Raw genomic sequence first — 24,815 nt, 5'->3', positions numbered from 1 at the left:
TTGAAATTATGTGATTTGAATATGAATCTATGCTTATGCCAGCATGTGTGTGCCTGTGCCAGGAACGTGGAACGGCACCACTAAGGTGGCGGTGAAGACTCTGAAGCCTGGCACAATGTCTCCTGAGTCCTTCCTGGAGGAGGCTCAGATCATGAAGAAACTCCGCCATGATAAGCTGGTGCAGCTCTACGCCGTGGTGTCTGAGGAGCCCATTTACATCGTCACAGAGTACATGGGAAAAGGTAGATAAACACAAACATGTGCATGCATACACACAAGGAGAAGGTGTGCAGGGGTCTACAGCTGAGACCTGAATCTGTGCCTTTTTGATTGGTCACAACTGGTACTGCTAAACGTGAGACCCAAACCTGACTTAGGACCTCAAGCTATATTTCTGCTATGTCTTACTAAAGGTAAGCTTGCGATGTTAATGCAACTCTTTGGCTACTTTTTCTTTCGATATTTGCCCTGAGCATTGCAGCACATCACACATGGACATAGAGAGAGGGAGAGACAAGTCTTACAAAATTGCATTGAAAATAACAAAACCCTAACCCTTAAGGTTTATGCAACAACGTGGCACAAATCCATCTCACAACCCAATTTCTGTGTTGGTGTTGGGGAGCTAATCAGTGCTGGACTGAGTGCACAACATGCAGAAGATTTTGCTTTGCTGAATTTCACTTAAATTAAAGAACATTTTTTCTGACTGCTGTAAAACTTGAAAAACTCCTGAGCCAGAAATATGAGTTGTCATATTAGACATTTTTAATATGTGGTAGTGATGTGTGAGGCTACCTGCAGGATGGTCAAAAAGTGACAAAGCAGTGTTATTAAAGCTTGAAACATTGTGTGCAATAGTCCATGGTCTCTTTCCCTCTCTTTCTTCCTCTCTCAAACACACACACACACAGTCGGGGCGGGTGGTTGATTAATGGTACAGATCTGTTCACACACACTAGACGCCTTTAAAAACATGTCACGTCTTTTGCTTCCGGAATGCTAACTGCTATGTGAAATCACACACTGGGGCGACATCACACTGCCATTTGGTTCAGTACGAAAAAGCGAAGCAGTCATAACAGTGGATCTTCGGTGCATCGCTGTTGTTGAATATCTGTGTGAAATGGTATTTCTTTAGATGTTTGAGTTCAACTTCCTTAATGCCATTCTCACTATCAAGAGTCTCTTACCATGAGATGGTAATGTTTTTGCTTGATATTGATACAAGAAGGGGGTCTCCGAAAGAGTCCTCTGAGGACCATGAATACCAACACTAAATGTAGGGTTTGTACATGGACCGAACCATCAAGGACAGACACACTGTGGGGTAATAAAATGTATAGGATTATTCTCAATCCTTTGCTTTGTGTGACCTGAGTTGCCACAATAGCAGAAAATAAATACAATAGAACATGAACCAAATTTAAATGTACCAAATGGTTTCATTCTAAAGCACTGTACTCTAAATATGTGCCTGTTGTTGTGCTGGTGTGTATTTTAGCAGTTGGCACTGTGCACAAGCATGCAGGAAAACTGCAAATTGTCAGAAGAATAGTAAGTGTTCTGGTATTGTAAAGTCTTTGTTTCAAAGAGACTGAAGATGATTAAGGCCTTCAAAACAATTCTCCAAAACACTGGAATTTAGAAACCCCACAATAAAGAGCAGTGGACGTGCAATAAACACCAGAGAGCACAAGAATGGAAAACTTTGATGTGCATCGCTGTGTCTGTTGCATGCAGAGGCTGCCACATCTGGGTCAGCACAATGGGTTAAAGGGGAATGTGTTTTCAGAAAGCAGCGCCAGTGGGAAATTTGATGAATGTCAAGTATTTGTGGTGATCATCAAGTCCCCAAATCCTGTTTGTATCCTCTATTTTTGTTGATGGTGTAAAGTAGACGTGAATAGACAAATTACAAAACTCATGTCTCCAGAACCTTCAGCTGTCGGATTATGCTTGTGGTAGGTAATTGCCAAATTAAAAACAGTTCCTGTAGAGGGAAACAGAGACGTTTGGAAACAATGATGCAGACACCCACGTCAGTCAGTCTTATCAGTTCGGTAGTCTGACAGACATTTTGCGATTTCATCCTTCTTGTGTGGGTGCTCCTTTCTCTTTGCTTCCTCTGGTAATGGATAAAACATATGTTGCTGTATTTGCTCTGCAACGACTCCCAATCTGTGTTTTCCACCACCGTTATCTCCTTATACTCATGTGTTACTCTCAGTGACAGTTCCACCTCGTCATCAATTAAAGTAAATACATCTTTGGTCTTATTTTTCACCCTTGCTGTTCTCCCTCCAAAGTATTTTCTTTATTTCCAACTACTACATCAAATTATTTTTTACTTCTGAGCTTTGCCTGGACGCTGTTAGTACGTCATACGCTTTGTTGATCTGATTGGTTGATTTGGCCCGTATGTTGGTGATAGACAGATGGTTTATCCAATCAGCAACCAGTATTTTCAACCCTTCCCAAAAGATCTCCAAACCAGAGTTCCCAGATGGATATGCAGAGAAAATGAGTATCATCGGAATCAATCCATCTGGTGGAGTCAGGTTAACAATCTGCTTCACACCAGCACATACACAGGTGTAGTAGTGTGGATGTAGCCATAGAGTTTGTGTCTTCAGTGTCTGTCAGTGTCCAGTGTGGACTGACATCAGGTTTCTGTTTCTGTCTGCTGTAGGAAGCCTGCTGGATTTCTTGAAGGACGGAGAAGGACGAGGGTTGAAGCTGCCTAACCTGGTGGACATGGCTGCACAGGTATACTTCAGTGAGTTGAGCTCACTGGTCCGTTTCTGTTCCAAGTAACAGTAGCACAAAGGTTCTCATCACTGCTTTCCTGAAAACAGAAAAGAGGTCATAAACTTAAAACTTTAATTCCCTCAGCTCAGAGAATCAGGTCATTGTTTGTATATTAAGTATATTTTATTATATTTAGTTTACTAATATCGTCCTGTGTTCATCTGCTATGAATGCAAACTCAACACTTCCTCACAGTTCACATGTTGTCTTGATAAATTCAGTATGTTATGGAACTGATGATGTCATACTCACTTATTTTCATTAGTGTTATTAATCTGTAGATTATTTTCTCAATACTCAATGATTTGTCCCTTATAATTTCCTAGGATACATATCCATAATTAATGAATATGATTAACTGGGAAATAATACAACATAATCATTTATCAGCTTTCAACGGAAAAGATAAAAGATTCATGAGGGAATATCGTTTGAAATTACAGTTATGGTTTTATAATCAAATGTTATATTACCAGGCAGTTCAATGTGATTAACATTACATAAGCTATGATTTCCCAAACATGAGTAGATGTATCGTAATATATCTAGATAAAGTCCTGAAGGCAATAGATGAAGGAAAATATACATACATTGCTGTGAAAAGGTATTTGCCCCCTTACAGATTTCTTCTGTCCTTGATTTTTGTCACACTTTCAATTTCAGATCATCAAACACATTTTAATATCAGAAGATACCAAAGATAACCTGAGTAAATACAAAATGCAGTTTTTAAATGATGATTTCATTTATGAAGGGAGAAAAGCTGTCCAAACCAAGCTGGCCCTGTGGGAAAAAGGAATTGCAAACATGTAGAACTTGTGAAATTGTTGTCACATGCACAGATGGACCAACCTCTGCCATTTAGACTTTAACTCCTTCAAGGTCACCATGGGCCTCTTGGTAGCTTCCCTGATCAATCTTTTCCTGGCTCGGTCCTCCAGTTTAGAGGGGCGGCCCGATCTAGGCCAGGTCTGGGTGGATCCATATGCCTTCCACTCCTGGACAGTACTCTGAACGGTCCTCAGAGGGATAGTTATCCTGGAGCTCTTTTGAAAGCATCTTTCCAACCATGGTGAATTATTTGTGTCAGCATGCACTACTAGAAAAAACATTCACTTGAATGTTGTAAGGCAAAATATGTAAATCTAAGAGGAATTTTTTTTTATGTATTATCATTTCAGGCTGTAAAACAAAAAATGTGACTTTTAAAAGGGTATCATGACTTTCTATAGGCCCTGCAGAACAGCACTGCGGTTTCTTTGCTGCAAAACAGCACAGCGGTACTTGTTTGGACTGCATTTTTCATGGGAAAATGTCTGTATCTAACTATAATTACCCTCAACCATTGGCATTTCACAGGCCCAAAGGGAGACAGAAGGCCTTTTTTCCTGAACAAAACCTGTTTCAGACTTCTTCCTGATGAAGCTCTTCCACTGCTCTGCCTTCAGATCTTTTTAGATTTGACTAAAATGTTTTCTATTTATCCATATCTTTAATGCACTAAAAGTTCCACACACATTAGTAACAATTCAAAAATAGTTTTCTCCACATGTACCCTGCTGTTTTTAGGGAGTGTTAATGCTCACTGTGCCGTGCTCCAGGTGGCAGCAGGCATGGCCTACATCGAGAGGATGAACTACATCCACAGAGACCTGCGCTCCGCCAACATCCTGGTGGGAGACAACCTGGTGTGCAAGATCGCTGACTTCGGCCTGGCCAGGCTCATCGAAGACAACGAGTACACTGCTCGGCAAGGTGGGGCTTCCCACAGACACACACACAATGTAAAATGCACAGACCTAATGCTCCCACTCACACATGCACATACTTTGTGACTGCATTAGGTCATGGAGGAAATTCTCTCAGCGGGAGGACACACCCACATCAACATGACCAGTAAATAGTTAGCTGCTCACTGTTCCACTGAAACGCAGAGCAGACACTCCCTGCTCCACAGAGACAAGAGTGAAGAATGAATGTTATTCTAGTATTAACCGATAAAGTGTTTCTATGCCGATAATGCAACTGAATCAGCTGTCTCCTGTTATTTCACCGTCGTATCCATCCTGTTAACATTATCTTTACCTAATGTTTGTCATTCAGTTGATTAAAGAAATGAAGGTTCAGTCTTGACGTCGGAAATGGTATTAAAATTCCCCAGATGCACATACAGGATGTCTTTGAGCTTCATCTTTTGGCCTTTGTTGCTCAGTTGTCATGGCAATTCCATTTGCTGATGAAGAAATCCTTATAGTGGACCTTGAGTTAAGATTTTTTCTCTGAAAGATATATGCCGTTTTAAGAGTTGTTATTTCTGTAAGAGTACCAGTATAGCTTTATCCTTCCTCATTCTTGCTTGTTACTACTTAAGAGGAGACACCTGAGGCAAAAAAACATCATGTTTTCATGCAGTGGTCAATGAGATATAAAGCTATTTTCCTCCCTTAAAGGTCCTGTATGTAACGTTTTTACATGTATTAATTGTGTTTTTTTCAAAAATGGGTGAATGGGTTGTCACATGAGACCTACATCTAACAGCCTGTGAAAGACTTCTATGTAAAGGATTCAGGGCGATGTGAGGTCCCTGTCCTCTCTTCAGCTCACCTACAGCCAACAGTGATAGCTAAATGGAGTCGTCCACTGACAAACGAACCGGCAGTCCAGACATGCTTTTCTTCTGTTCTACATTCTGCAGCGGCGGCCCAGAAATGGACCTAAAGTCGGCGGCTGTCCTGTAACTGCAGCAACTAGTTTACTGCTCTGATTGGGATTCAGAGTTGGACTCTGGGCGGACGGGTCCAGACCCCCGGTGCTGGGGTTTAGGCTGGCTGAGGGTCTGCGGGCTGCCGCTTGCTGCAGAGTGTGTGTTGCGGAGGCACAGCACGTGTGTTCTCTGTGTTGTGGTGCTACAACAAAACTCTTAAAAATCTTAGAGGAAACACTAACATGTGAAACGTATTGTTCTTTTAGCTGCTAATGTTAGCTATTGTTTGCTGGCTTTCTAATGTGGATGAATTGCTAGCTAGCTGATGTAGCAAAATACTGCCTTGAGTGGATAATGTCAGCTAATTCATACAGACTCCCGGGGCTGGTCTGGTTTGGTCCTCATTTGCAAATTACCTTATCAACTAATGTTACAAAGCAAGCAACGCGAGATCCACAAGCATAGCTAAGTAACAGCTAGCTGGCTAATGCTAGCTTGCGGCATTGAATCTGCTATCACTTGCGCTGTGCCGTTTGCCAATGGGGTGATTTGCAAACAGCAAGCTAGCGTTATCGTAAATATGATGGTAATTAATTTTACAGCATTATAGCAACATGATGCCAATTATGTTCAGTCTCACTGTTTTGCCCGGTACTTGCTCACAGGAGTGTGCGAGCACCAGTGTTGCCAGATCTCACGAGAGAATGAAAATGAAAACAAGCCCAAAAGAAGCGACTTGGCTCTTCAAATAAATGAATGAGAGCCCAAAGCAGGCGACCTCATCTACAATGTTTAAGAGAGTCAACTTGTTCACGCAGTTATTCACAGTCAACTTTTTCATAATGCATTTGTAAAAATAAATTTCACTTCTGTGGACTGTCTAATTTTTCTTGACAGCAAATCCAATGCTTTTTTGTGTTTATCAGTGCTAGCATGTTGAATTAGATCCACATGGTGTGCACATATTTCACACTTGTGAAATATGCCTTTGACTCGTCTCCCACTTGAGGTTGGATCCATTCTTTTAAGCCACTCTTTCTCGCACTCCTCATTATATGTTTTCCATATTTCGCCCACTTATTTTAGCAAAGTCTGTCACCTGTGTGCTTGTGTGTGTGGCTGGGATGCGCAGGGAAAGGGGAGGGGTGGGAATGCCGGGAAACTGTAACCATGGGGACAGATGTTACTGAAGGTTTGTGCAGAAGGACGAACTTTCCTGATTTGCTTTATTAAACGAGTAAGTTAAAGAGGATGGAGCTGTGAGAGACACAGGAGGAGCGGTGCATAAAGGGAGCAAGGCCAAATAAGCAACTACACTTTAGAAACAAGCCCAAAAAAACGCAACCCTCCACTGACAATATTTATAAGAAAAACAAGCCTAAATTTGCTTATAATAAGCGGACATGGCAACAGTGGCGAGCATGCGGCCACTGGTTCACTCCTGACAGCAGTTCAGTGACGGCCACTGGTGTCGCTAATAACAAGAGTTTTCTGAAAGTTACACAGAACCTTTAACTTCTTTCAGACTGCTGGAATGAAAACATCCAAAATTGTTGATTTTCTGACCGGCGATGCAGCCAGGAACCTGTGTTCCAATATTCAGATTAGAAGTAGAATTTTGAGAGTTAGATTTCAGACACTATTCTCGTATTGTTTGTTTTTCATAATATATTTGGTTCTGCATCTTAAGGGTTAAAGTGCTGCTGACTCATGAACAAAATGTTGGAGTGAAGCTGCTTCTCTCTCCCCACTCATTTCTGTCATCTCCTTACTGTCTCTGTCTACCTTATAAACATTATTAATGTCCCAATATATATTTCTATAAACACAGTCTTTACTTGTGTACAGAAAGTAACAGGAAACACTTAATGACTTTTTCATGTGAAAGTGACATTCTGCTACAAATGTGGGTCAGAGTAGGTGAAGTATTTGTATGCTGTAAATGTCTGTCGTGTCCCGGTTGGTCAGTTTGAGCTCAGAGAGTTGAGAGTTTTCTCCTCCCTTTGAAAGATGGAATCATTTGGCTGTGTACATGTTTTGAAGCTCTGCTGTGAAAAGTCAAAGCTTTTTACAGCTGGCAGATGCTGAAAGTCGGCCTTCATCCTATTATGACCCAACATTACAGCAGTGATTGTACTTGTGATGAACCTCCTGATATGTGAATTTCTCCTTAACCTTTCCATTAAGTATCTTTAGAGCTTTGACATGTGGTCATTTATATCTAAGACCCAGCAGCGGGTCAGACACAACTGGTAATAATTCTTTATACGTTACTAGATATCTACCCCCTGTAATTATTTCACACCAGATTGTTTTGCTGCTGCTCACGTGTGTCATCTGTTTAGTGTCAACATTAACATTAACATGTCCATAAAGCACATTAACTTTAAAAGAGCACTGTGTAGAACCAAGATCATCAGACAGTGCAGTATAATGGAAAATGATACCATGAAATGAAACAATTTATGTTTGCAATTCTTTAGAATTCTAGAGCAGAATTAAAATGTGAAACCATGCAGTGGTTTAATATTTGACTCACAGGAGAAACTCCTCACACCCAGTTTGCAACCAGGGGCGTATTATGGTGGCCAGGGGCCCATGGGCCACTCTTTATGTGGGGGCTCCCTCTTACCCTGCATTCACACCAAAAGCGATTGAGGTGATGAAAGCGTCAAGCTGCCATTCAAAACCAAAGTAAATGACGCGATGATACACGATGGCGTGATTCGGGCGACACGATTCAGGCGATAAGAGCAACGCAACGAAGTATTGATCATGTCCATCACCTCATCGCGTGTCGAATGAAGTTGAACATTTTTAACTTTTCAAGTGACATCGTGTGACGCCACAGCCAATCAGCGTTGAGGTTGCAGTAAGCATCATCGAAGTTCTCCGTGATACATCCAGGGGCTCACCAAAGTCGCCATAGTTGCACTCTTAGATGTTGGTGTTCTTTCAGCTGTTGTGCTCCACCATCAGATTTTCATATCGCATTTTTGGCCGAAGGGTGGAGTGGGTCGTCTCCACAAATGTGTGCTTGGATGTTCCATCTGGTCCACATGTCGAGGTGTCCTTGGGCACTTGCTCCTGAATGCTGTGCCACCCTGTGAGAATATAGGTGTGTATGATTAGGTTAAATCCCGATGAGCAGGTGGCACCTTGGATGGCAGCCTCTGCAATCAGTGTATGTCTGTGTGAATGAGTAAGTCAATTACTACTGACGGTTTATGATTAATAACTTTACTTTGTGTTATTAGATTTCATGACTGTAGACTAGATCATCACTTAACATAATGGAGAGCTGATATCAGATCCAATGCAAGGCTCAACTTGTCCTTAGTGGTGTGAAACTTTATTGACATATCAGAGAAAAATGAACTGCCTTAAATTGTGTCACCGTCTATGTAAGTACAACAGCAAAAATATTCTGCTGTTTATTAGACCTGCACAATATGAGGAAAATATCTAATTGGGATTGTTTTTGACTGATATGATTCTGGATATTGAAGGGAATGATTATTTTTGCATCATTATTCTCATTTTCTTTAAAAAAAAATATATTCAAATGATCATAGTGTGATTTTGGCAAAGATCTGTAACAAACAAGATATTTTCTTTTAGTCTGTAGAATAGGATTTTGACACATAATTTGCCTTTTATTTGGATATTGCATGATAGTCCACATTGCAACAAAAGATACTATCCAACTCCTGACAAAGTAAACTCATCTTGATTTGTAAAATGTGGAGTTTCCCATCGAATAGGTTGTAGTAACAACAACAAACGTGTTTCATCCAAAGAAAGTTACGTGTCAGAAGCTAACAGGTTATGGGAATTTACCTGCACATGAACTTATTTCATCTCTGCTCTCCTACAGGTGCAAAGTTCCCCATCAAGTGGACCGCCCCTGAGGCTGCGCTGTACGGGAAGTTCACCATCAAGTCGGACGTTTGGTCGTTCGGCATCCTGCTGACTGAGCTGGTTACCAAGGGTCGGGTGCCTTACCCAGGTGAGGACAGAGGAGGGAGGGGGAAGCAGACAGCAGAGCTTTCACCTTGATCCACTCGGGACACATCGATAAAGTGGCCTGATAAGAAGAAAGCTCTCCTGTGTGATTACCAAAACACACACAGCTTTTCCTATGACAACAGGTCTCTCCTGCTGTTTATGCAAGTCAAAGGTTCTTTAATGCTTGGGTAACCTTCTTTTCCCTGCGAGAATGTGAGATAACCCTTAATTACGGCCAGTCGCCTGAGGGACCACCGCGTTCAGACAGAAACTAAAACAAAGAGCAAGGTCGAGTCCCAGAGTGTACTCAGAGTGCAGCTCCGTACAGGGAGGGAACACACAGTATTTGTACAGATGGGGCTGGTGGGCTGCTTGTGCTTCAGGGAGAAGGTGAGGCTCCAAGAGTTGATTCTCTGTCAGCTCAATGTCGGCTGCACTACTGACCTCAGATCAGCGCTCACTATAGTCCGAGCTGCACTGTTTCAAAAGTGGCAAAAAGAAATGGATGAGTGGTTTGTCTCATCTGAATCTCCTGCCGTAGCTTCATCCATCATTCTGCAGTCATCTACAGTCATTCAAGAGTCTCCGCAGACCTGGGATCAGCACCACCAGCCTATTTGAGGTTTGAGAAGGAGAGAAAACAGGGTGTGCATTGAATACAACATGGATAAAGATACCACATGAATAAAAGTAGTGCAAGGAGTGTTGCTCAATTTAGCAAAAATAAAGATCCTTAAAAAGTAGGGCTGCTCCCAACAAAGAATGGTCCTGGTCGACCACTAGTCCTTAGTTGACGGATCGTTCCATGTAAGGCATGTTAATTAAGCTGTCAGCTTCCCATCGCCAATCGGCACAGCCCTGTTGAGTATCTATTTTTAGTTTAGGCTGCTCTTAATGAAAAAAACACCACCTCAATTAATCAATCAATCAATATAAATAAATAGATAATGGCAAAATGGGACCAGGAGTGACACATAGCCCAGCAATCCCAGCAAAGGATAAATAAAACATTTTGTTGATTTTCAAAACAATATGAGATTAACCTTATTAACCTGTAAAACCAACACAGTGACTTTAAATTAGCTTTCAAACTTACCACAGGCACAAAGCATGTCGCCTTTTAACAAAACGCCAGCAAACAATAAAAGGAATACATTAACACCCAAAAAACCTAATCACTTAATAAAAAGAGATCAGAGCAAAAATGAAATAAACAGGCAACATTTCTGCACTGCCACGCCGTATTTTCCTTAAACTAAACGTAGAACTATTTCCGTGGTTGAAAGCAGACAACATAAAATAAATGTTGACTATGACATAGAAAACATTAACTAATGAATAAATAGGCACAAAGCAAAATGAAACAGCCCCAACACACGGAAACAAGGTCAGAATCAAACAAAATTAACGCACACGTTTATCAACAATCAACGGGAGCCTACTGGAGTCAGTTTGTCAGAGTTTGCCAACATAGCGACTATTAACAAGTCTTAAATGCATTTTTCCTAGGTATTACATTTTATAACTTGTTCTCAATAAATATATTTGGCCAAAGAGTTGTATGCTTTGCATAAATGTAATAATTGCGTAGGCTTGTAGAGGGAATCTGAGTCGTTTGTTTGGAGTCCCACTAGTTTTGATGTCATCTGAAAAGAATAAAATAAAATAGAAACTTGATTTGATACGCAACCAGTGTTGGTGGTACTTTGGTTCGGTACAATTCAATTCAAAAAAACTTTATTTGTCCCCGGGGGGCAATTCAAGGCACACAGAGCAGCAAATCACGACAGTGCAATTATACAAAAAACATTTTAACCTAACACAAGAATAAAGTGTAAAAGAAGAGTAAGTGTCAGGATGTTAGTGTGTTAGTACAGGTAGGATAAGTGTCAGGATGTTAGTGTGTTAGTACAGGTTAGATACAGAGAACATCGTCGGCGTGAGATGTAGAAAGACATGTGTGTATATGATGTAAGCAGACATGTGAACGGGTGTTTATGATGTAAACAATGTAAACATGCAGTAGACACATGATGAGTACATGATGTTATTCTGCTGATGATGGATTGGTAGAAATGGGCCAGGAGGTGTTTGTGGACTGATGTGGTCTGCGTTGATGTGCCATTAGATTATTGCAGATATAAGGGCCCAGAAACGTTAAACGTTAAAGTTGGATGTGAGCACTGGAGCCAGCTGAGCTGCACATTGGTTGAGAGCAGCAGGCTGAGGTTTTCTGGCCCTGCCACTTTTCCTTTATAAAGCTTTTTGAAGGCCGATCAAACTTCCTCCTCAGAGATGGTGAATGGTGCTGAGTTATGTGGAGGGGGAGGCATGGTCAGCAGGGTGGCATTATTAAAGTGTGAATAAAAAGTGTTCAGTTTTTGGTTAAATCCGGATGCGCCTTTTGATGGAAACAGGCTGGTTTTTGTAGTCTGTCATCCTCTGTAGATTTTTCTAGACTTCTCTTGAATTATAAGTTTTGAATGGTTGTTCCAATTTCTTTGAATGAGCTGACTTTGCTTTCCGTATTGACGTAAATTCATATTTTGCTGTTTTGTACTGGTCAATATTTCAATATGTGTAGGCTGCATTCTTCTTTTTGCGGTAAAGTTGTATTTCCTTGTTGAATCGGGGTTTTCCATTACTGGGTATTGTTAGTTTTATATGGGACACACAGTTCTTCACAGTAGCGGACTGTAGACGGTGCCCACTGATTCTGTTACTGACAGGTGTATATGCTCCAAGAATCAGAAATAGCCAAAAAGTTCACCTGTGGACAAGACAAAACAGGGTACATAGCCTGTTTCGTGTTTAGCCCTTTACTTTAACTTTATCAACAAGGCTGGGCCATTTGAGCTGGTGTATGATGAAAGCCCAAAGCAAGCTACTAAAAAAACAGATGCACATTTTAAGTCCATGACTTCTTGAAATGTTTGGAAAGGTTCTTAAAAAAGGTCTTGAAAGGTATTGAATTTAACTTGAGGATCCCTGCACATACATGTACCCTGGTACAGAAAGAAACTAATGTTCTATATATTATAGAGTGAATGTATCTCATTAGTGTCTACCTGATATAGGGCTTTTGTTTTGGACACAGCAACTTTTCAAAAAGAAGCAGATAAGAGGCAGACTTAAGATGGGTTCCAGTGGGAGTCTGTTTGTTTTGAAGGTTCAAGGCTCAATCAAATCAGTTGGTCTCCACAGAGCTGTCATACTGACCTTCTGTGTGTTTTATTTTTCAGGCATGAACAACCGTGAGGTGCTGGAGCAGGTGGAGCGAGGCTACAGGATGCCATGCCCCCAGGACTGCCCCATCTCACTGCACGAGCTTATGCTGCAGTGCTGGAAGAAGGATGCCGAGGAGCGGCCTACCTTCGAGTACCTGCAAGCTTTCTTGGAGGACTACTTCACAGCCACCGAGCCTCAGTACCAGCCCGGGGACAACCTCTAGACCCCTCTCGGGGCTGGGGCAGGACTGGCCGAATCAATGCTGTTACAAAACTCTGAAGCCTTCCCAGGCCTTTGTTCAAGGGATGTGTACAGCTTCCTCAGCTCAACCAGAGCATTTCTGTTCCACCACCAACCCCCAAAACACAACCCTCGCTCTCCGACACGCCCCCCAGTGTCTGGACTCTGCAAATGCGATAAGTAGGGAAGTTGAGGAGGTGGAGAATGGACAGAGTTAACTGGGGTTGTGATAATGCAATGTATTCAGTGTAAATAAGAAAGGCTTGTTTTAGTTTATTTGTTTGCTTTAAGATGTTATTTTCTCCTGCACAAAATAATAATGATAAAAAGGATAAAGGCAGAGGGAGAGAACCTGGGCAGGCACAGTTAATCTGTACGTGTATTATACTGTAGCTCCTGTATTCTTTTCTAGAGATTGAATTGGAAGCCACCATATATTTTTTTCTAATTTTCCATAATGTGTATAAAAAATTCAGCCCCAGATTGTTGCATTATTCTTGACTTTTTAGTTAGTAATATTGCAGAGGCTTCTTCAGACGAGCATGACACAGTCCTCCATCAGCCTTCTTGTCTTGCACCCCTCGTTTGTTAGGCTTCTGCTTTATGGAACGAGGTTCTTTTACAAAGGATATATGTCACATTTTGTAAATTACAGTCAAGCGTGTAAGGATTTTGAACATATCCCTCCTCGCTTATAATTTTGAGACAATTTGGGTGGAAAATATTCCTGTCTTTCTACCGCAAGAGTCGTTTTTGTTTAGAAGAAAGAAAGGTTGAGTTAATTTAAGAAGAGAGTATGTATGTCTTGTTCGGTTGTTTTCAGGGAAGTCAGAGTGGACGGTGGCGTCCTCCACTTGAGCCTGCGGAGCACCGACCTACAGCTGAACCTGTACCAGCTCACCTCCTGACTTCTTTCTTCTTTTATGTTTTACTGACAAAATTGTATTCAGTATTTGAGTCTTTGGTTTTTACAGAGTATGTTTTTTATTCAACCCTTTTAAGTTGTACTGTATGTTCAGAGGAGGCTTGGGGCCAAAACATTTTTTCATTTCATCGTCAACCACTTATACGGGACTGGGTCGCGACTTCCCTTTCCCGGGCCACAGCAACCAGCTCTAACTGGGGGATCCCGAGGCGTTCCCAGGCCAGTGTTGAGATATAATCTCTCCACCTAGTCCTGGGTCTTCCCCGAGGCCTCCTCCCAGCTGGACGTGCCTGGAACACCTCCCTAGGGAGGCGCCCAGTAACAAACCCAACACTCCTCCCCTCTGGGCATGTTACACCTACATGTGCCCGTGCTCCTTAATGAATTACTTGCATGCTCCCTGGGTCCCCCTACTTCTTCGCTGTGGCAGCTTGGGTGATACAGGGGTAGGAGGGTTTGCTGCATTTGACCTTTAGCCAGCCAGGGCTGGTGTGGTTGGGTCGTTGTTATGTCGCTGCAGGGTGTTCATTTATCGGGCTCCACAAATTGTAACCATAGAGTCAAGTAGAGGGTTTGGGAGATAGAACGAAGGTTACAATATTATAACTCTAGGGGCCCTGTCGCTCCTATGCTGCACACTGAAGAGGGTGTAGGATTGTATAAAGTTGTGTATACAACTTTATGTACTTTGGGGTCTGCACGTATCGAAGTAGGCACGTCCTGATTGGCTGGCTACGTTAATGCAAATTTCATTAAGTGAAAACGTGCTTGGTACTGGTGGAGGGTATTGCCCATAAAGTCCAGTAAAAGGACTCAATTCAATTAGTTTCATCTCATCTCATCTCATCTCATCTAATCTTCAACCGCTTATCCGGGGTCGGGTCGCGGGGGCAGCAGCTCTAGCAGGGGACCCCAAACTTCCCTTTCCCGGGCCACATTAACCAGCTCTAACTGGGGGATCCCGAGGCGTTCCCAGGCCAGTGTGGAGATATAATCTCTCCACCTAGTCCTGGGTCTTCCCCGAGGCCTCCTCCCAGCTGGACGTGCCTGGAACACCTCCCTATGGAGGGGCCCAGGGGGCATCCTTACTAGATGCCCGAACCACCTCAACTGGCTCCTTTCAACACAAAGGAGCAGCGGCTCTACTCCGAGTTCCTGGCGGATGGCTGAACTTCTCCCCCTCTCTCTAAGGGAGACTTCAGCCACCCTCCTGAGAAAACCCATTTCGGCCGCTTGTACCCGCAACCTTATTTTTTCGGTCCTGACCCAGCTTTCATGACCATAGGTGAGGGTAGGAACGAAGATTGATCACTAGATGATGATGATCTGTTGACCGCTCTGCCCCTCTCTTCACCCAAGTGAAGTCCATCCTAGAAGTAACATACGGCCTCAGATCAGATAAAACGATCACAAAATCGGCCTCTAGCCTAGGGTGCTCTGGTACAACGTACACTCCTGAGCATCCTTATGTTCGAACATGGTGTTAGTTATAGACAATCCGTGACTAGCACAGAAGTCTAATAACTGACGACCACTCGGATTTAGTTCAGGGAGGCCGCTCCTCCCAATCATGCCTCTCCAGGTGTCTCCATCGTTGCCCACGTGGGCCAATTCATGTTGCAATTCAGAATAGAAATTTTAATGTTTGAGTTCAAAAAGAAAGCCACTGACCTGAAAATAAATCGAACCCGGTCCTGATCTGGTCTTAATGCAGATGGTTTTGTGGCCAATGGAAACTGCTCATTTTTCAGTTGCACAGCTGAATGTTTTAAGTGTCTCTAACTTCCCTTCTTTATATCTTTTCATATCCATTTTTTTAACACAACCTGTTTTGTTAATTCAGTGATTTGGCGTTTGAAATTCAGAAGAACAATAAACATTTTACACTCTTTCCAAGACACTTCCTTTCCACATGCCAGTGTTTGTATGCTTCCACTATGACATGTGTCTGTGTGTGTAGTAAAATCTAGCATTGTATCTGAGGAGAGGAGACACAATGTTATAAAGGGAAACTCAAGCTATTTGTTATTGCATTTGCATTAAGTCAGAGACATATCCAGACTTTGTCTCTAATAGGCACACTTTGTTTGTAAAGCAATTACTGTTTTACATTTGAAGTCTCAAGTCCAAGCTGAGATGATCCTGATGACATCATCACGGTTATTTTTCAGTCTTCAGAAACATTCCCCACTCACTGTTTGAGTAGCACTCCACATAAGGAGTAAAGTTAAAGGTTGAATATGTACAATCTTTATTAAAAGCTATATATATATATATATATATATATATATATATATATATATATATTTAAATATACAGGGGCATACAGGGTATTTTGAGGGGTACAGAATGAAAATATTGGTTTTCCATAAAAAAATATATTTATTAACAAGTTCATGAATGTTAAACGAAACAAACAATACATCTAACTAAAGCTAAGTAATCGAAATCAAAATGTGTGTGTTTGTGGGAGTACGGGGGGGAGGGGGGGGGGTCAAACAAAGAAAGCAGACGTCCCGCTCCTTTTTAAAGGCCGAATTTCAGGTTAAGTGAATGATAAAGCTGCAGTTAAAAGAATGTTAGTACGCATGCGAAAACCTGTCTATGTGAAGCAAAGGTGGAGTGATTTACATCTTCAACCGCTTATCCCGGGGTCGGGGTCGCGGGGGGGCTGGAGCCGATCCCAGCTGACATCGGGCGTGAGGCGGGGTCCACCCTGGACAGGACGCCAGTCTATCACAGGGCACATAGAGACGAACAGAGACAGACAACCATTCACACCTACGGGTGATTTTAGAGACATCAATTAACCTAACACACGTGCATGTCTTTGGATTATGGGAGGAAACCGGAGAACCCGGAGGAAACCCACGCAGACACGGGGACAACATGCAGACTCCGCAGAGAAGGGCCCAGGCGAACCTGTAATCTTCTTGCTGTGAGGCGACAGTGCTAACCACCACACCACCGTGTAGCCCTGGAGTGATTTAACTTAACTTTATTGTTCTGATGAAATCCAACTGATGATGCTTTTATGGCTATAAATGTTATTAACAAATAATAATAATATATAATATAGATGCAGATCAAAATTAGAGAAAAAATTATTAATTATTGATTTATGCTGAAATATTGTTATATTTTACTGTTCAGAATTTTTATAGAATATCCACTGTGGCTATACTACTGCAGTACTAAATCTTTATTTTGTGCGGAAAAAGCAGTGCTAGAAATGAGAGAACAGTGTTGATTGTGTCAGAAGAGAAGATTTCAACAATGTATTCTTCTCTAGGATTCAAAAATGAACAGGAAGTGTAGAGACCACAGCTTTGAATGACTTCAGCACATCTGCACCCACAGGACATCACTAGTTTCTCACACTGCTCTGCTCTGATCTGCGTCCATTCTGACTCAGTCTCTTCCACAGTTCACTAACTGGAGTGGGTTTCTTACACATGACTTTGTTGCCAAGGATTTTCCAGAGATTCTCTATGGGGTTTATAGGTTTTTGTTGAAGTGCATGCTAGTACAGCAGTGGTAGAGCCACAGCAGATAGTCTATCAAATTCTTAACAATAAAAAATACCAATATTTCAGAATTAATCAAGTATTAAACTCCAGTTTATGAGTACACAGTAATAATAGAAGCAGGAAGCATCATGTAGGACCACGGCAGCAGGCACCACCACAATCAGCAGAGACCTGCGAGACGACAAAGCACAAACAACTCCGGGGAAGAAGTTGAATTAGTAACATGCATTGATGAGACATGAATGATACAGACAGAGAGGAGAGAAGCTCAGAGTATCAGGAAAAGTATTATCCCCCGGCAGACTAGGCCTATAGCAGCATAATTAAGCAGAATAAAGTCTTATCGTAAACCTTAGCTGTAAGCTTTATCTAAAAGGAAAGTTTTAAGTTTACTCTCAAATATGGGGACAGTGTCTGTATTCCGAATAACACTTGGGAGTTTGTTCCACAGGAGAGGAGCTTGGAAGCTGAAGGCTCTGCCTCCACCTCTACTTTTGGAGACTCTAGGAACGACGAGTGGCCCTGCATTCTCAGAGCACAGAGATCTAGTCGTGTAATACGGTACTATGAGCTCTTTAAGATACGACGGAGCCTGACCAATGAGAGCTTTGTAGGTAAGAAGAAGGATTTTAAATTCTATTCTAGATTTTACAGGTAGCCAGTGCAAAGAAGCTAATACAGGAGAAATATGTTCTCTTCTATTTGTTTTAGTTAGTACTCGAGCTGCAGCATTTTGAACCAACTGGAGACTCTTTACAGACTTATTGGAGCAGCCTGATAATAAGGAGTTGCAGTAGTCCAGCCTAGAAGTAACAATTGCATGGACTAGTTTTTCTGCATCTTTCTGAGACAATATTCCGCAGGTGAAAATATGCAGTCCTTGTCGTTAGTTTTATGTGACAATCGAAGGACATATCCTGATCAAAAATAACACCCAGATTCCTTACTGTGGTGCTGGAGGACAACACAACATCATCCAGAGTAACAATGTCTTTAGCTATTGAGTTTCGGAGGCCTTTGGGGCCAAGTATAATGACTTCAGTTTTGTCTGAGTTTAACATCAGGAAATTACAGGTCACCCAGCTTTTATTTCCTTAATGCACATTTGAAGTTTATCCAACTGATCGGTTTCTTCTGGTTTGATCAACAAATATAATTGTGTATCATCAGCATAACAATGAAAATTTATGGAGTGCTTCCTCATAATATTTCCTAAGGGAAGCATATATAAGGTGAATAAAATCGGTCCAAGGACAGAACCTTGTGGATACCCACATATCCACCTCAGTCCCTTATGAACAGGCAATTAAAAATAAAAACACCAAAACCCACTGACTGAGAGGCTCTTGGGTTTCAAGGGCACTGTAGTGCTACAGTTGCCCACTTTGAACTGTCAGTATAGTAATGATAATACTAATAAGCAGTAGTAGTAGATAAGTCATCCCTGCTCTACAGTATTGTGTTCATTGATTGAGTCTAAGCACATCCAACCATCCCATCAGCAACAATTTATGGGCCATTGACCTTTATAACACAAACCTGTCTGTGGTTTTTAATCCTCTAGAAATCTTTCTTTCATTCCTGTCACTTTGTTTCTTGTTGCATCTGTCCAGTGGAAAAATACACAAACCTGTGTCCTCAAAGAATTGATTCTCAGATCAATAACGTGACGACAGCTTGCTAAAGCACTATTCAATCTGATGAGTTTGAACTTTGGGACACAAATCATTACTTAAACTTTCATTCATAGAAATATAGAAAATACTTGCAACGTGCTAATAAATAATTTAGTTTTGTATCAGATATTGGCATCAGTTTATTTGCATCATTGAGTATCTAATTTAGGAACAAGTGAGGCTCCACGGTCAGGTGATGTGACTCCCTCCTCCTGAAGCTTTATAGGAGCAGCAGCTGGAGCCTCTCATCCATCTCTCCTCTATCATTGGTAGTCTTGTCCTGGTGGAAACATATCCAGCTGGTATGCACCTCTGTGGAGAAGTCACTTCTGTATGACCCCTCCATAAAACACAGCACGGAGCATCTATAGGCAACAGGTATGTCTGATTTTATTCTTTGTAATCTCGATGAAGGTTATTAACCTGCATCAGTCCAAAATATTTATGATGCACTGTGAAAGGACAAAAGGATGAAGGAAGTATTTTTTTTAGCTTTCCTTAATTTCCAAAAAGTTTATTTATTTAGAAAAGTTAGTATAGTAAGTATAGGCCTCAATAACGCAGCATTAGACAGAGTTTTAGAGATCAAGATAACAGTGGATCAGTTTACTGTTGTATGTAACACAGCTCTTTTCGAGGCAGTTAGAGACTGAAAAAAGAGAAACCTTTGTACAGAACCCTCCACTGCTTCCTTGTCTTCGGTGACCCACCCAAAGTAGACGGATCAGCTTCCAAACCAGTATTTTTGCTGAGTCATCAGCTGAATGGCTCATTTTAACTCTGGAGAAGAATCAAGCTCTTTTTGTTACTTTAACATCTAATCTCTTTGTACAAGTTCAGACATAGTTGAATAAAAAAAGAAATGAGAGTGATGATACATTAGTTGTGTAAACATATAGGCTCGAGCCATATCCAAAGCTTCTAATTTGTAATTTAGTATGTACACATTTTGCATTTTAACTTTACATTTTAGTCATTTGGGTGATATTTGTATTCACAGCACCTTTAAGTGCAATAGTTTCAAAAGCGTCACCTAATTTCCTCTAAATATCGCAAAGCCGTTAAAAATAACAAAAAGCTCCAACGCTGTAGGGGAGTTCAAAGCTCTAATCTGCACACAGCCCCTCACCAGTGTTTGTCTAGCCTGCTGCTCACTCTTCTTCTCCACCTGTCTATTGGCTTTATTACAGGGATGAGCATGTGAGCTGTTGCCTGGTGGTGAATGAACCATGGAGGGAGCCGGTGCCACCATCTTGGTCATTGTTCAGAAGATCTACTACCCTTTCCTTTGCATCATGGGTATTCCAGGTTTGTATCTTGCCATTCTATTGGTCTCAGGCCAGTCATCAGGCGTGTTTCCATCAGGGTCAAATGTGGCCGTTCGGAAAGTTTCAGGCCACTCCCTCCCAAATGGCCGTTCACTCATCGTTTCCATTACAAAAAAAGGCCAACAGAGGGATTTAGGAGACTCTGGAGGTGACGTATCACTCAGAATGGATTTGGATCACCGGTGATCAGCTGATCTGTGAAACAGCCACGTGTTCTTTCTCCAAGTGAGAAATACAGAATAGTTGTAGTTTGATTTAAGGTGGCACGTCAACTTATGTACAAGTAACACTCCACCTTAAATATTCTGGACGCTGTAAAAGTGTTTGTTGACAGAGGGGCTGTACGGTGTGTGTGTGTGTGTGTGTGTGTGTGTGTGTGTGTGTGTGTGTGTGTGTGTGTGTGTGTGTGTGTGTGTGTGTGTGTGTGTGTGTGTGTGTGTGTGTGTTTTAACAAGCCCGTGCAAAGATTTGCGTGCACAGATCATTTTCTGTGCTGTGTTCTTCTTCACCACTGGATAAAAGTGTCTACTCTACTTCATCGGGTTGTTGTGGCGTCTGTACGACCACACGTCACATCCTGCTGAGAGCTACATCCAATCAGCAACTGGGCTTCTCGCAGGGGAATAGAACTCTCATGTAAATTAGGGGCGTTTCAGCAAGATCGACCCGTCTCATTCCGGGTATTCGACCATAGTGGAAACGCACCTATAGGTTTATAGTTTACAAATGGCATGATTATTGTTAATCAATCACTTTTAGCTCACTTTGTCAGTAATCAGTAATCAGGAATCCCTGCCCTCAGAGCATACAGGTCAATAACCATTTCTTATGAATTACCAACAGAACTGAAATACAAACATTAAGAGAATAGTCCCATAATTTTGGATTCACACTGATGTTCAAACCCGATACAAATAATAAGGTCGTTTCCAGTTTCTGTGTGTTCTTTGCAGATATAGGTAGGCCTGAATGATGTGTAGCCTAGCTTAGCTTAAAGTCTGGAAGAAGGGGAATACTGTTAGCCTAGCTCTGACTAGTTAATAAAGTACAATTCCCTATCCTAGTTTTACCATGGGATTAAGATGTTGATGACCTCTACGATTACTAGAGGTCCATCTAGTCCCGTGCTTTAGTTATACATTGTATGTTGTGTATATAACATGTTAAACTGGAAATACATAGCGTGACCTTGTGTTTTTAGAAAGAGTTAGCATTAGTGTTGCCAGATATATGATGATTTTCATATTTGTGTGATCATCTTGCCCTCTGTACAATGCATGGTCAGCGCCACAATGAACCATAATTTGACCATTTTGTGATCCTTAGAATTCCATATGATCAGGATAGCAAAATATGGATCCTACGTCTGTGTTTACGCATCTCTTCTCCCGTGACCTCTTTCCAGCCAATCATGCTTGGTGCAGGCTATGATGGATGATAGGTGACATGCGAGCACGGGCAGCCACTGACAGCTACTTGGAGGTTGTTTTGAAATCAGCGTTTTCATGCAGGATATGAACAGGCTTCCAGTCATGCTGTCCTGTTATGTATTTACAGTAAGCTATTACAAAAATGTTCAGACTGATGGACTTCTGGACACATACACACCGACCTTCCATGCATCATAATTATGTCAGCAAAAATGATGTGGGTAGAGCTGTAGGCTTGTGAAAATGTTGTTTAAATACTTCTTTTGTAAAATGACACATTTACTCCTATCCTACGTCTGTGTTTACGCATCTCTTCTCTAGTGACCTCTTTCCAGCCAATCATGCTTGGTGCAGGCTATCATGGATGATAAGTGACATGCGAGCAGGGGCAACATAATTCAGTCCAATTCAATTAAATTTTATTTATAGTGCCGAATCCTAACAGAAGGTATGTCAAGGCACTTTACATAAAGAGTAGGTCAATACCACACTATTTATGATTTATAGAGACCCAACAATAATAATAATAATAATAATAATAATAATATCTATATAGAGTCATATCCAGCAATCTTGTGCACACAGTGACAACAAAAACTTTCCTTTTAACAGGCGGAGTCGAACAGACCCAGCTCTATGGAGGACAGGCATCTGTCTTACATAAATAACACAGCTTTGGAGCGTTTGAGCTATAAGCTAGGCTAAACATTCTGGCAAACAAACTTGTAATTGTGCAACTTCGCATGCATACACAATCTTTTTGTAAGACGTCTTTATTTTAATTTACAAGTAGTCTTACTCTTATGTAAGAGTTATTTTAAAAAAGAGTATGTGTGTGTATGTTAGTATGTGTGTATGTACTGTATATGTACAGTATGTACAGTATGTACGTATATACGTGTGTGTGTGTATATATATATATATATATATATATATGTGTGTATGTAAAACCTTGTTTTATGTAACAGCGAAGGGTGGAGCATCTAGCCAGCGAGTGGAATATTTCCTGTGGTTGGTGAAGACCAAGACGGAGCTACAGTAACAGGAGATTGCTGTCCTCTGCTGGATATTTAAATAAGTGATTGTTCACTGATAGGATGATCTGCCATTAATACCTTTATAAGGTGATACTATGTGAGATGTTTTCAGCTTCTTTTGCAGCTGCCCCCAAGTGGCCAAAACACTGCCCTGTAATAACATAAATACAAGTCTAAGTTGAAAAAGAATAACTTTTAAGTAAGTAAGTGAGAGCAGAGAGGCTACTTAATCCATCTGAGCTTTTGTGTTACTGTCTTCCAGCCAACCTCTTCACATTCTATATGATCAGATTCCGTAAATGTGGGATGTCCAACACGGCCATCATTTACCTGAGCTGTCTGGCCATCGTGGACACCTTCTACCTGGTGTGGGTGATCCTTATTGACCTGACCCTCACTTTCTGGCTACTGCAGCCCTTCTGGCACTCCCATCCCTGGTGTGGCATCCTTGGATTCCTGCAGTATGGATCACTCTACAGCTCCTCCTGGATCGTGGTGGTGTTCACTATCGAGCGTTACCTTGTTCTTCGCAGCACAGCGGCCAAGCAGCACTTCTCCCAGGCCTGGGTCACTAAACTGACCTGTGTTGCTATCGTCCTGGTGTCACATGTTGTCTCCATACCACTGGGCTGGATCAATAATGTCACACAAGTCAACATTACTGTGGACGGGGAGAATGTGACACTTCCTAGGTGTCGTTACCGTAATGCGACCTACTCTACTGTTATAGTGTGGATAACTACCTTCCTCTCAGGGGGGGTCCCCATTGTGTTGGTCATTATCTTCAACTACCTCATCGGGTACCATCTGTGCCGTGCCAGCAACCTCTTCACCAAGGAAGAGCGTCGCGTCATGCATGGAAGGAGCACCAGGGGCATGTTGAGGAGGACCATCCTGCTGCTGGGTACAGTCTCTGTGGCCTTTGTCGTCCTCAGCCTGCCCCGCTTTGTCACATACTGCATCCTGAGGACCAAGTACAACAACGAGAACTTCAACAGGAACGACTACCGCATCCCGATCAATGTGGCCGGAGACTTGGCCAACATGCTGCAGAACCTCAACTCCACCACCAACTTCTTGCTCTACTGCATGGTCAGCCGACGCTTCCGGCGGGAGCTGGTCCAGGCGGTGACTTGTAAGGCGAAGGCACGTGAGCTGGGCTCTGTCCTCACCCATACCACCATGAAAGTCTTCTCAGTGGTAGATCATAAGGCATCGCCATCCAGTGACCATGCGACTGTGGTGCTAACTAATCTGAAACTGACAGGGTAGATGCGATCTGGAAGAATGTATAAAGACTTTCAAAATAATTGTCCTTTAATCATAAAAATTCATTCTTGACCTTGGAAACTGAAGTTTAGCAATATAATCTTAGCTTAGCTTTTGTTTTTGTTTTTTGTTTTTTAGCCACCTAGCTGCATGGGTATAGGGATGGCAAAAGACAGTCCACCACTTTGGGTCAGACAGAAATATCTCAACAACTTTTTGTTGTCTTTCCATCAAATTTTGTACAGACATCTGTGGCCCTGGGGGAGGGGGGTGTTGATATCAAAATGAATGAAAATGTCTATTGTATGTATTTTTCTATTTTGTTTCTATCACAGTGTTGGAAAACCAGCGGCTGAACTGCGTTCCAGCAATATTTGCGTGATTTGGACAACGCTGTATGTTCTGATCCTTGAACGTTCTGTTTATTTTTCATTTAAGTTCTTAAAGTGGCAGATTTCAATCGGTTAATTTCAAAATTCTATTTGAAGGAAAACAGCATTGTTCTCAGAGCTTAGCAGGCTGGAGTCCAATAGTTGATCCAAGTTTTCAGAATTGTGTGCATAGTTACATTCTTTTCTGTGTATAAAATGGAGAAAAACTGTAATACAGCATTTTTTTATGGGAATGTC

At 41.8% G+C, this 24,815-nt stretch overlaps 2 protein-coding genes across 5 annotated transcripts in view; both read left to right on the top strand.

Moving 5' to 3' along the window:
• Positions 1 to 15,763, top strand: part of fynb (FYN proto-oncogene, Src family tyrosine kinase b) — a 108,691-nt gene extending 92,928 nt beyond the window's left edge. For all 4 annotated transcript variants that reach the window (XM_083934090.1, XM_083934088.1, XM_083934091.1 and 1 more), the window contains 5 exons: positions 63 to 242; positions 2,693 to 2,769; positions 4,413 to 4,566; positions 9,393 to 9,524; positions 12,766 to 15,763. In XM_083934090.1, the coding sequence (XP_083790216.1) occupies positions 63 to 242; positions 2,693 to 2,769; positions 4,413 to 4,566; positions 9,393 to 9,524; positions 12,766 to 12,974 (752 nt within the window). In that variant the 3' untranslated portion in view covers positions 12,975 to 15,763. The remainder of the gene's footprint in view (positions 1 to 62; positions 243 to 2,692; positions 2,770 to 4,412; positions 4,567 to 9,392; positions 9,525 to 12,765) is intronic.
• Positions 15,764 to 20,324: 4,561 nt separating this feature from the next.
• Positions 20,325 to 24,189, top strand: LOC310962295 (putative G-protein coupled receptor 139; the record flags this gene model as incomplete). The annotated part of the gene is made up of 2 exons (XM_083934708.1): positions 20,325 to 20,430; positions 23,180 to 24,189. The coding sequence occupies exons 1-2, from the start codon at positions 20,352 to 20,354 to the stop codon at positions 24,187 to 24,189; spliced, it is 1,089 nt and encodes a 362-aa protein (XP_083790834.1). The 5' UTR covers positions 20,325 to 20,351.
• Between the last annotated feature and the right edge of the window lie 626 nt (positions 24,190 to 24,815).

Source organism: Echiichthys vipera, assembly GCF_963691815.1.
Source record: "Echiichthys vipera genome assembly, chromosome: 19".
NCBI classification, from domain to species: Eukaryota; Metazoa; Chordata; class Actinopteri; order Perciformes; family Trachinidae; genus Echiichthys; species Echiichthys vipera.
The sequence above is the reverse complement of the archived record's forward strand: the minus strand, read 5'-3'. Positions and strand labels throughout refer to the sequence as shown.